The sequence below is a fragment of the Rhincodon typus genome, chromosome 2 (assembly GCF_021869965.1).
Source record: "Rhincodon typus isolate 14 chromosome 2, sRhiTyp1.1, whole genome shotgun sequence".
Taxonomy (NCBI): domain Eukaryota; kingdom Metazoa; phylum Chordata; class Chondrichthyes; order Orectolobiformes; family Rhincodontidae; genus Rhincodon; species Rhincodon typus.
This window is the reverse complement of record NC_063333.1, coordinates 54,168,061-54,180,550: the sequence shown is the minus strand read 5'-3', so window position 1 is coordinate 54,180,550 and position 12,490 is coordinate 54,168,061. Positions and strand designations below refer to the sequence as shown.

Sequence of the window (12,490 nt, the reverse complement as noted above, 5' to 3'; positions counted from 1 at the left end):
TAGAGTTAATGGTAGCTGTCTTTTCCCTAGGATGGGGTTTTCAAGACTAGGGGTCACATTTTTAAGGTGAGAGGAGAAAGATTTAAAAAGGACATGAAGGGCATTTTTTTTTTTAAACACAGAGTGGCTCATGTGTGGAATAACTTCCTGAGGAAGTGGTGGATGTGGTACAATCACAATGTTCAAAAGACATTTAGATAAGTATGTGAATAGGAAAGGTTTGGAGAGATATGGGCCAGGAGCAGACAGGTGGAACTAGTTCAGTTTGGGATTATTGTTTGGCATCGACTGGTTGGACCAAAGGCTCTGCTTCTGTGCTGTATGACTCTGACTCAGTGAGGGGCATGGATAGGGTGAATAGTCAAGGTCTTTTCCCCAAGGTAGGGAAGTCCAAATCCTAGAGGGCATAGGTTTAAGGTGAGAGGGGAAAGATTTAAAAGGGACCTAAAAGGGGCATTGTTTTCACACAAAGGGTGGTGCATATATGGAATGAATTGCCAGAAGAAGTGGTGGAGGTTGGTACAATTACATTTAAAAGGCATCTGGATGGGTAGATAAATATGAAGGGTTTAGAGGGATGTGGACCAAATGCTGGCAAATGGGACAACATTAGTTTAGGATTATGTAATTGGCATGCACGAGTTGGACCGAAGGGTCTGTTTCCATGCTGTACATCTCTATGACTTTATGATTCTAACTTAGTGTTTTGCAAGGATTGAAAAAGTGAGTAACCAGACCCTGCTGGAAACCAATCAGTTATATGGCCATTTGAACAAGCAACAATTGAAATGGTTGCAGATGAACTGAAGCGGAGAGGTTTTATATTCAGATGGAGCTCTGGTTTGCAACAAAAACTGGGCAAGTGACCAGATATTGAAGGCAGGCAAAAGTCCTTTTGACAATAATGATGTGATTGGTTCTTGGATAACTGAACAGCTTGGGACTAGGAACAAGATACAGAGAAATGATCAGATCTCCACCAGCTCAAGTGCTGCCTCTCTTTGCAGTCAAAACTCACATTAAACCTGAAGAAAACCCATTTATTTTTCCTTCAGCTGCTATAAATTGTGACTTTTAAATAATGAATCAGAGAAAAATAATTGTCTTAAGTTTGAGTATTCATAACTGTAACATTTTATTATGAATATCAATATATTAAAACTGCCACACAACTCCAGTTTTGATATGAGACAGAAAAACTGCCAATGCTGGAATCCGAGGTAGACAAACAGGAGGCTGGAAGAACACAGCAGGCCAGGCAGCATCTGGCGGAAAGGAGCAGTCAATGTTTCGGGTATTACCCAAAATGTTGACTGCTCCTTTCCTCCACACTCTGCCTGGCCTGCTGTGTTCTTCCAGCCTCCTGTTTGTCTACCTCTAGTTTTTATATTCTAACTGTATATAGGTATACAATACTCCAAGTGCGGCCAAACTGATGTTTCATACAGTCAGCTCTTAAATAGTCCCTTTTTTTAAAACTTAGTCTGATTTCATAATCACATCTAGTATTGGCCTGTGCTGTGAGTTTTACAAGAACAGAGTGGTTTGGTACAATCAGTACCATAGTTTTTGTAAACTATTGAAGGAGCTTACTGTTTGATGTGATCTGCCAATGATTGAGACATAGGGCTTATATTACTGGCAACAGACTGGCACTGAAATGAATATATACCACATTCCTCATTTGTGCGATGTGCAAAATGTCTCTTAGACTTGATGGCATAAGATCATAGGACCATAAGATGTAGGAGGCAAAGTAGACCATTTCTGCTCTGTCATTCAATGCGGTCACGGCTGATCTGATAACTCCACTATCCTGCTGATTCTCCATAACCCTTGATTCCCAGCCTGATTTTAGAAATATCTCTCAGCCTTGAATATACTGAATGACGAAGCATCTGCAACCCTCTGTGGTAAGGAATTACACAGATTCACTACCCTCGGAGAGGGGAAATTCCTCATCTCTGTCCTAACTGGACATCCCCTCACTCTTGGATTATACCCTCTGGTTAGAGATTCTCCCAAACTTCCCTGTATCTACCGTGTCAACCCCCAAGAATTTTGGGACAGATTTTCCACAGGTCAGGCAGTTGTCACTTGGGTAGAGATGGGAGTTACTCTTGTTGATCCTGCAGAATCCCTATTGCAGTATTCTCCAAAGAAATTGCCTGGGAAATTGAATCTCCTGCTGGACAATTCCACAACGTCCGAAAGTGTTCAGAAAAAAATCAGAGACTTTGAGTGATTCTGATGAAATTACAGTTACAGGAAATGCTAAGGTTTTGAATACACTGCTGTCTTTATAATAATGAGTAGTGAAGAAACATTGTCTATGTATTTTTCACTATTGCTGACAGCAGTGTTCAGGAGGTCAATTTAGTAGTGGTGGAGATTCTTCAACAACCTTGTAGGGTTGAGATGGAAGGTCTAATCGCAAACAAAGAAATCTGGACATTACAACAGATACTTACACTGATCTACACTTGAGAAGGTCAACAACCAGAAACATTGGATTTTATTCAGTCTTTTACATGCATCACTATCAAACTGCATTTACAAACAATACACTGTACAAGTCTCACCGGCTAAGAAAGTGTTTGCTTAGGTGCTACCTTGTGTGCAAACTGACCTCTTTTGAAGCATCTTGACCTTTCTAGGCACTGATTAATTGTTCATGTTGAGAAAAAATTCTTGTTAGAAATTACTTATTACAAACCAGTAAAATCATCACCTTGTACTTTTTAACTTGCATTTCTGCTCACAAGGTGGCAGTGTTATATAACCAGAGACAAGTCAAAAATTAAAGCAAAGGATACCAAAAGGACTAAAACTGTTCCATTGGAAATAGGGACAGGAAGGTACAAAATATGAATTGTGATTTTATTTATGCAAGCTATTTTCAAGCAAAGAAGTTACATTACAAGGAATCAGTGACATGATAGATCATGAACTAAGAAAAACAGGCTTGAGTCTTGAACAAATAAGCTAAAACTTATAAATGCCTCTAAAGTTGCCCAGAAATATTAAGACTGAGCTCTGGAAACAGATCCAGATGGATCATTTTCAATAGGAGAAAAAGTTATTTGAATGTAATTGATTGTCCTGTCAGAGACCAGTGACCTGTAGGAGGAGTGTTTGGAAGGATGCCTGGCAGAGAATAGTCAACAGGACACAGTGTTTCCTTACTTTCATATCACTCCCATAAAAATTCTCAGATGATTTAGCAGGCTAGCCTATATGGTACCAAGGAAATGTGTTTCCAGTGTTTACACTTCCATGAAAAAGCAATTCTGTATTAAGGAGGAAACAACGAGTCAAGGAGCCACAAAATGGATTTGCTGTGCACAGGCAGTTGAAACAAGGAGAAAATTAGCCAAGTATCAGAACTGCAAAAAGGAGTACCATTTCAGTAATTTATAATTAAGATCCAATTGTGAGCTTTTATTTTCAACATCATTTACGTTAAGGTTAGTGTTTTTAAAAACATCAACAATATTGAGCAAGCAGAGAGCAGGAGGACATGCCAGGAGTGGCATCAGGTGAACCTAAAAATGAAGTGCCAACCTACGTGCCTACCCTGATAACCTTCAACCCCTTGCTTAACAAGAATCTATATTCTGCTTTTGTCACCTTTTCAGAAAGAGAGGTACAAAGCCTCACAAGTTTTAAATGGGCGATTAGTTTTTTTAAACAGTGACCCCTAGTTCTAGATTCTCCCCAAACAGGAAACATCTTCCTAACATCTACCTTCTCACTGCCCTTCAGAATCTTGAATGTTTCAATCAAGTTACCACTTATTCTTTTAAACTTTGGGTCTGAGGTGAGGTGACAATGTCAATGTCAGCCCTTGACACCAAGGCAGCATTTGACCAAGTGAAGTTTCAAGGAGACCCAGCAATGGGGTCACTTGGAATCGGGGGAAAACAATTCACCGGTTGGAGCCATTCCCAAACACAAAGGAAGATAGTTGTGGCAGGAAGTGATCATCTCAATCCAAGGACATCACTGCAAGAGTTTCTCAGGGTAAATATTTTCTGATTGATCTGTTTAGAGATGTTATTACACACCTCTGGAGCAGGTGGGACTTGAATTTGAGTCTTCTGACTCAGAGATAGGGACATTACCACTGTGCCACAAAATCCCTCGGGGTTCCACACATTCCTGTTGTTGAATTCCCTTACTAATAACTCTGGGGGGTTACCACTGACTTGAAATTTAACTGGATCAGTCATACTGTGGCTACAAGAACAGATGAGAAGCCAGGAATTCTATGGTGTCTTATAGCTTTCCAAAGCCCGGCCTTCATCCACAAGGCACAAGTTAGCAGTGGAATGGACTACTTTCCATTTGCCTGGAAGAGGGCTGCTTCAACAATCAAAAAGTTCACCACCACCCAGAATAAAGCATCTGCCTGATTGATATCCGTTCTCCTCCTTCAACATTCAGTCCTTCCACCAGTAATACAGACTAACATCAATGTGCACCATCTACAAGATGCACTGCAGCAACTTAGTAAATCTCTGATGACAATACCTCAGAACCCAGAATCTTCATTAGCTAGGCCAAGGGCGGCAGGTGCATGGGAACACCATTACCTCCAAGTTTTCCTCCAAACCACACACCATCCTGACCGCAACAATCACTCTTTCTTTTTGTTGTGGAGTCAAAAATCTGGAATTTCCCTCCTAACAGTACTATAAATGTACATACACCACATAAACTATAACAGTTTAAGAAGATAGCTGTCCTCAATTTTGAGAGAGCTACATGCTGAAGGTGGAAGTAAACAGTCTAAGTGATCAATTGAGCTTCAAATTTCAGTTCAACCAATGTCAGAAAGGCAGCTGGACAGCGTAGCCACAAACAATGAATCAACGGTAAGTGAATGGTAAAGCTAGATGTTGTCAGCTTACATATCAAAACATGGAGGATTTAGTTTTAGCTATATTCTAAAAATTATAAGAAAATACTGTGATGTAAGACTGATATATATTTAAATATCATTTATTTTGAATTTTTGAATTTTGGACATGCGGCAAATGGATTTTTTCTATCTGAAGGGGTTTAATGATTAATGTGCAAATATCACTAACGATGATGAGTTCTTTTAAAGCACAGTTATTAGAGAGAAACTTTATGGGCAGTAATGGGGTTTACTTTGGGAAAGTTTGAGTGAATAAAGTAAACAATGTAATGCAAGATTTTCAGATAGAAGATTCTGGACTTTTTTTGGAATTTAGGGAAAACACTGATAATTTGGAAAAAAATTCTTTTTATTTTCAGTTTGGGCAGATTTGCAGAGGTATTGGGTGATGAATATGTAAAACAATTGGTCCAGAAAAAGAGAGGTAGTTCAGGACCATTAACGAAGAAGTTACATCAGTGCAGGTAGCTTAGTTTAAAAGCTCTAGACCAGAAGTGTTTGGCTAAAACCTTGAAGGGGAAGCTGAGAAATCAAGGTAGAAGCTATCAGATTATCAGGACAGGGAACTGAAGCCACAGCTAAGCCAAACCCTGTATGGGATTCTCTGGCATGACGACTCAATGGTGTAGTGCTGGGATTAATGGAATTGTATTTTTAACCATGTGTTCCAACATCTTTAAACATGTGTTCATATACAAACAGTATAGGTTATTCTAATCTATTAAAAAAAATATGATCTATGAAGACAGATTTCAGTCTGGGATCTGACTTGTCCAGTAATAACATCAGCTGGGATTAAAACAAATACACAGAATGCAACACTTAATTACATACAACTCACATTTTTGTTTTATTATCCATAAAATATACAATAATCTCAGCAAAGTATTTAAAGAATGCAGGTAGGTAACCAAGCAGTCACAATTTCTATATACATGCTATAATCTTAACTTCTTCAAAAGAAATAAAACAAATCAGAAATACATTAAAACAGCACAGATTTTGTCCCATTTCATATTCCAAAACTTTGAGAAATCAGTTTGCACTTTAAAGGATTCCAGTTATTAAAATACCATGGTTTGATGGAACTGCTTTTTTAAGGGCCTTTTTCCATGACTGCTGAAAAGTCACACCAACTAAAAAAGTGGTGAAATATGTATAAGTCATACAGTAGTTGACATTAAACAATTAAGTAAAGAAACTGCTGAATGAAATGCAGCAATAAACTTTTAAGATTGTAGTGATTTAAAAGGACTAAACTGAATCAAAATCAGCCATTTATTGTGCACTCCAGGCCTGCTGTTTGGAATGAATACATTTCAGGAGCACTATTTTAACGAACTTAATTTGTACCAAGTAGTGTGCTTAAAAGAAAATACTGTTTCATTTTGAGAAGTAACAGGTAAATGTCCTTTAAACAAAGCATATTCTTACTTTATAGAACCAAATGCACAGCTATTGTGCTTCAATTGTGCAAAACGGAATGAGGAGTACTGTTTGCTTCAACTGAAAGCATATGCCTGTCATGAGATTCTGGATATGTTCTTCCCAAACACCTGTCAAACCAGTTCAAACTATTGTGAAGCAAATTACTGAAGAGCTGCAACATTTTGGCTGTGCCAAATGAGTGTTGAAAAATAACTTCACAACATGGAAAGAAGTCTCACTTATAATGACTTCACGTCTCCTCCCTGAATGTATATCCCTAACAATGAAACAGACAACAATGAAGGCACTGAAGAATTGGAAACCAAACAAACAGTTGTACAAATGTAGCTCAAATAACTGTAATACAGTTAACCATCTACAAGGTGAATGTCAATTAAAAACTAAAGTCCAGTATATTGCAAAATCCAGGAAATCTTACTTTCTGAGACTTGTGGTATAGTTGCCTTCTACACCTACAAATCTATTTTAAAATATCAATTATAAAATACACTGGTAAAATTTGGGTTTGAAAAATTGCAAAAAGAATGGGTGGTTCTCCACAACAACTTGGTAGATTTTAATATTTAATTAACCATCATCCTAACTGCACCATGTCCACTGGTCTTATGCCAAACTAGAAAAGTAGGAAAGGGGCATTTTGTGTTGGCTCAAAAATAGGTTTCAGTTTTCTCTTCCCTTTCCCTCCCCAATCTAACACAATGCCTTTACTATAGTCATGCAAATCTAGTAAGACCCAGAATTGATCAACAAATGTACATCAAAATCTCCGAACGGTTTTACTTTAATACTGTTAAAGCAAAGTTTTTAAACTTGCAGGTTGAGAGAGAATCAATTACAGCTCTCTAAATATTTGTGTTTCATTTTTACATAAGATTATTCTTTTAAAATCAGTTTGTTTGGTCCCTTTGGCAAATCATCATGCAAGCAAATCATGTGATATACACCAATCTTTTTACACCATTTTCTTCACTAAATTCAATAATGCCTAAGACTTGGGAATTTTTGATTGGATGTCCCCATTCATTTTAGGTAGTGCTATTCCACCCAGCATTGTAAAGTTTTCTCATTCAAACCATTAACCAGTGTACGCTGTTGAAATGGATCCTGGCACTGGAAATAAAGAGCATTAAAACAACATAACATTGGCATCCATCAACTTTACAAGCTCTGAGCTGCTTGTTTCTTGTTCCATAGACCTGCATTCTTCTGTGTCCTTTTTGTTTTGATAAATTCAACTTTAAACCTATAATGTAATTGCTCCGCTTGGCTGAAGGAGTTCAGAAGGCGTTCATTTTTTTAAAAAAAACCCATCCAGCTGTGGGCATGCTTCAAGGGCTTTCACCATGAAAGTTCAAGTCAGTGTCTTCAGTAGGTCTCTGAATCAGAATCATTTAGTTCATCGTCTTCAGTATAAGGGTAACCATCTTCCCTTCCTATACTGTTCAAACTGCAGAAAGAGCTATGATCACTTCTCATTATCGGTAAAGAGTCAAAGGACACAGTCTTCGAAGGATTATTGTAGTGATTAATGGCATTAAAGCTGAGAGTGGGTAAAGTGCTGCTGGATGAAACAGGCATCATGGTGGCCAGAATGAGCGCTAAGCAGTCTGCCACATCTTTATTTGGAGCACAAGCCAATGCAGGCGTGTATCCTAAAACAGCAAGGTTTAAAAGTCACATTAGTTAGATTATTCTGCTCTTTTACCAAAGTAATTCTGTACAATTATTGGACGATTATGAAAAATCACCGGTTAAAAGTCAGTATACTTGAAACATATGAAATTTCATTATAGTTCATATAGGTAAATACAACAAATACAAAAACATAGAACTGTGATGGAAATATTTAAAAACGAGACTATAACGTTGATAAAGACTATTTTAAGAATCTGCAGTCAACAGGCAGGAAGAAAGCACAAAATTACATTTAGTTTGTGGCTGAGCGGTAGAGCACCAGTTTCAGCATATGAAGGAAACAACCTCTGCTTAAAGAACAAGGTTTTTTTTCCTCTTGGAGCTATGTCTAAATCTACTGCAGTTTTGTTGCTGGCTACGTCAATACAATACCAATTAAGGTTCCTTAAATAATGGACGGTTATATGCCCAGTGTCAACAACAAAGGTTTCAAGGAAATTTCTAATCAAGTGCTACATGAACAAATGACCAGCCAAGAACCTACAAATGCTCTTTGGCGAATACAGCAACCCTTGGAGCAGTGGTAGTACTCTCACCCGAGTCAAGAGGTTCCACTGGGGAAACTTGACAGCATGTACCATGTAACAAGTGTAAAAGTTGACAGCCCTCTATTAGTTGGCTAAAATTCTGGTCTTAGAAACTAAACTTTTACACGAGTAATATTTTGGAGAGGGTGCAGTTTAGTCTCTTCTACTGCTACTATAGCACAATGGCCAAACTGTAGGCAATTAACAGTGGCTTCATAGTCATCGCTGGCTAACTTTTTATTCCAGATCTTTATTGAATTTGAATTTTACTATCTACCATGGTAGGATTTGAAAACATGTTCCCATAATATTCACCTGGTGTTCTGGATTACTAGCAGTGATATTAGCATTGCACCAGTGTCACCTCCTTTTGAAAAATGATTGATTGATTTTGGTCATGTGTCAGGGGTTGACACTTACACGAGATCAACCAGCACTCGGGTATACGCTATAAGCGAGATTGACACGTCACTGTAAAACTGAAGGAAGAATGTGATGGCTCTAATCTGAGGAAAGAATTAGAGGCAGTTTGAGGATAAAGAGAGTAAGCGTGAGATAATTATTTTAAACTTAAATAAGGGCAATTACGAGGGCATGAAGACAGAGCTGGCTGAACTGAACTGGGAAATTAGCTTAAAGATGTAAAGATGTAGATGCAGTAGTAGACTTTTATGGGATATTTCATAATATTCAGCATTCCAGTGAGTAAAACAGACTCAGCGAAGGACCCAAAAGCTGTGGCTAATAAAAGTAATTAAGGATATTACAAAAGTGAATGAAAAAGTATACAATTCCACAAGATGAATGGCAGGTTAAAAGATTGGACAGACTATTAAAAGAACAGCAAACAGTGAATAATTCAAAATGAGGGAGAAATTAGTGTATGAGAGAAAGCTGGTGAGAAATATAAAACAAAAAGATAGCAAGTTTCTATAACTACTTTTAAAAAAAAAGTAAAGCAAGCTTTGGTCCTCTACAGTGTCCAGGGAATCACTCATGGAAAACAGAAATGGCAGATGAACTGAACAAATATTCAAAGCAGAGGAGTTTAGAGGGTGCTTACTGGTTTGATACTTAAATGAGTGGGTTGTTTTAACAAGGATAGAGTGGAAAGTCTGGCTTGTTTCCATTGGAGGTTTTCTCTTGTGGGTTGTGTTTTAACATTAGGAGTCATCCGTTTAGGGCTGAGATGAAGAGAAATGTTTTTCTCAGAGAATTGTGCAACGTTGAAACACTGTTGCAGGAGGTGGTGGACATGGGGCCACTTAATATTTTACGGTGGAGATATATTCTTGTTATGCAAGGGATATCGGGGCAGATGGGAATGTGAAATTTGGAACACAAACAGATCAGCCATAATCTTGCTGAATTGCAGAGCAGGCCTGAGGGGCTCAATAGCCTACTTCTGCTCCTAATTGGTATGTTTACGTATTTTGCATCTGTCTTCACTAAAGGTACAAATAATATCCCAGAAATAATTGTAAATACAGAGGTGAAAGAAGTACAATTGCCTGGGAAAAGGTGCTGAGTTGAGAACTAAAACCCAACAAATTGCCAGGACCTGATAAGGCTTCACCTGAAGATCTTAAAAAATGACTTAAAGACAAACTTACCATTCTCATCTACAGCAAGTACACTAGCTCCTTTGCTCAGAAGCTCTTGCACAACTACCGTTAGCCCATTGCGTGCAGCAACATGCAGTGGCCTGTGAGAACAAAAAATTACAAACTGCATCTACAGCTATTATGATAACAACTGATATTTATATGGTACCTTTAAATGCAGAAAAAATGTCTTATGACATTTCAGAGAGGTAGAACAGGGTTAAAAATATTTCCCTTCTTAACTCTTGCTCTAGAAGAATGTCTCCTTAACCAAGGGCAAGAAGACCTGGCTATTTGTACTATTTAAAGCCCTTAACTTTATACACCTAAATAGTCGTGACTCTAGCCTCCTCTATTTCTCAGAGAACAATTCTAGCTATTTTTCTAGCTATCACACAACCTGAACTCCCAATTCTACTCAGCTTTATTGGACACTAAAAACCGTAAGTACAGTAAACTTACTGGTGCCTACCACCCAAAACGGGCTTTCCTCCACCCCCCAAATCCCCAGCCGTACCCAGGACCTTCCCCACAATGGGTCCGCCGCCATTGGCCATGAGGCCACTATCGGAGAACCCACAGATGACGTCACATCTGCCACCGCCAGGTTCCCCACTTCCGGGACAGCAAACACCATCGCTGCCGTTGCCACCGACACTGAAGTCGCGACCACCCTCACCGCTACTGCCGCCGCCTACCCCGCTCCTCCTACCTCCGACGCCGGTCCGCCCATCACCGACGCGGACGCAACTCCACCCACCGCCGGCGCAACTCCGCCCACCGCCGACGCCGGCGCAGCTCCGCCCACAGCCTTCACAGCCAGCAGCTCCAGAGGAGGCAGCAGCACCCAGCCCTGCCGAGTCTTCACCATCCCCCCAGACCTACCCCTTACTGAGGACGAACGGTCAGTCCTCAGTAAAGGGCTCACCTTTGTACCCCTCCACCCACAGATCAACAAATACCGCTCACGCTTGGACATAGAGCAGTTTTTCCGCCGCCTCCGCCTCCACCTCCACGCTTACTTCTTTAACCGTGAACCTAACTCTCCCTCTACTGACCCCTTCTCCCGCTTCCAACACACCCCCTCCTCCTGGACACCACCCCAAGGCCTCCTACCCTCCCTCGACCTCTTCATCTCCAACTGCCGTTGAGACATCAATCGCCTCAACCTCTCCACCCCTCTCACCCACTCCATCCTCGCCCCCGCAGAATGTGCAGCCCTCCGCTCCAATCCCAACTTCACCATAAAACCCGCGGACAAGGGAGGCGCAGCTGTAGTATGGCGCACTGACCTCTACATCGCCGAGGCCGGACGCCAACTCTCCGACACCTCCTCCTACCGCCCCCTTGATCATGACCCCACCCCTGAGCACCAAACCATCATCTCGCAAACCATCCACAACCTCATCACCTCAGGTGACCTCCCACCCACGGCCTCCAACCTCATCGTTCCCCAACCTCGCACTGCCCGCTTCTATCTCCTTCCCAAAATCCACAAACCTGAATGCCCTGGTCGACCCATTGTCTCCGCCTGCTCCTGCCCCACCGAACTGATCTCCAACTATCTAGACTCCATTTTCTCCCCCTTGGTCCAGGAACTCCCTACCTATGTCCGTGACACCACCCACGCCCTCCACCTCCTCCACAACTTCCAATTCCCCGGTCCCCAACACCTCATCTTTACCATGGACGTCCAGTCCCTCTACACCTGCATTCCCCATGCAGATGGCCTTAAGGCCCTCCGCTTCTTCCTGTCCCGCAGGCCCGACCAGTCCCCCTCCACTGATACCCTCATCCGCTTAGCCGAACTCGTCCTCACACTCAACAACTTCTCTTTCAATTCCTCCCACTTCCTACAGACAAAGGGGGTAGCCATGGGTACCCGCATGGGCCCAAGCTACGCCTGCCTCTTTGTAGGTTACGTGGAACAATCCCTCTTCCGTACCTACACCGGCCCTAAACCCACCTCTTCCTCCGTTACATTGATGACTGTATCGGCGCCGCCTCGTGCTCCCACGAGGAGCTCGAACAGTTCATACACTTCACTAACACCTTCCACCCCAACCTTAAATTTACCTGGACCATCTCTAACACCTCTCTCCCCTTCCTGGACCTCTCTGTCTCCATATCGGGCAACCACCTAGAAACCGATATTCATTTCAAGCCCACCGACTCCCACAGCTACCTAGAATACTCCTCCTCCCACCCACCTTCCTGCAAAAATGCCATCCCCTATTCCCAATTCCTTCGCCTCCGCCGCATCTGCTCCCAGGATGAGGCATTCCACTCCC

General features: G+C 41.1%; 1 protein-coding gene across 1 annotated transcript in view; it reads right to left on the bottom strand.

Moving 5' to 3' along the window:
• Nucleotides 1–2,497: 2,497 nt before the first annotated feature.
• Nucleotides 2,498–12,490, bottom strand: part of LOC109911554 (serine/threonine-protein phosphatase 6 regulatory ankyrin repeat subunit A-like) — a 36,060-nt gene continuing 26,067 nt past the window's right edge. The window contains exons 10-11 of the mRNA XM_048608073.1: nt 10,209–10,300; nt 2,498–8,025 (exon numbers count right to left, since the gene is read on the bottom strand). Coding sequence (XP_048464030.1) covers nt 7,739–8,025; nt 10,209–10,300 — 379 coding nt within the window. The 3' untranslated portion in view covers nt 2,498–7,738. The remainder of the gene's footprint in view (nt 8,026–10,208; nt 10,301–12,490) is intronic.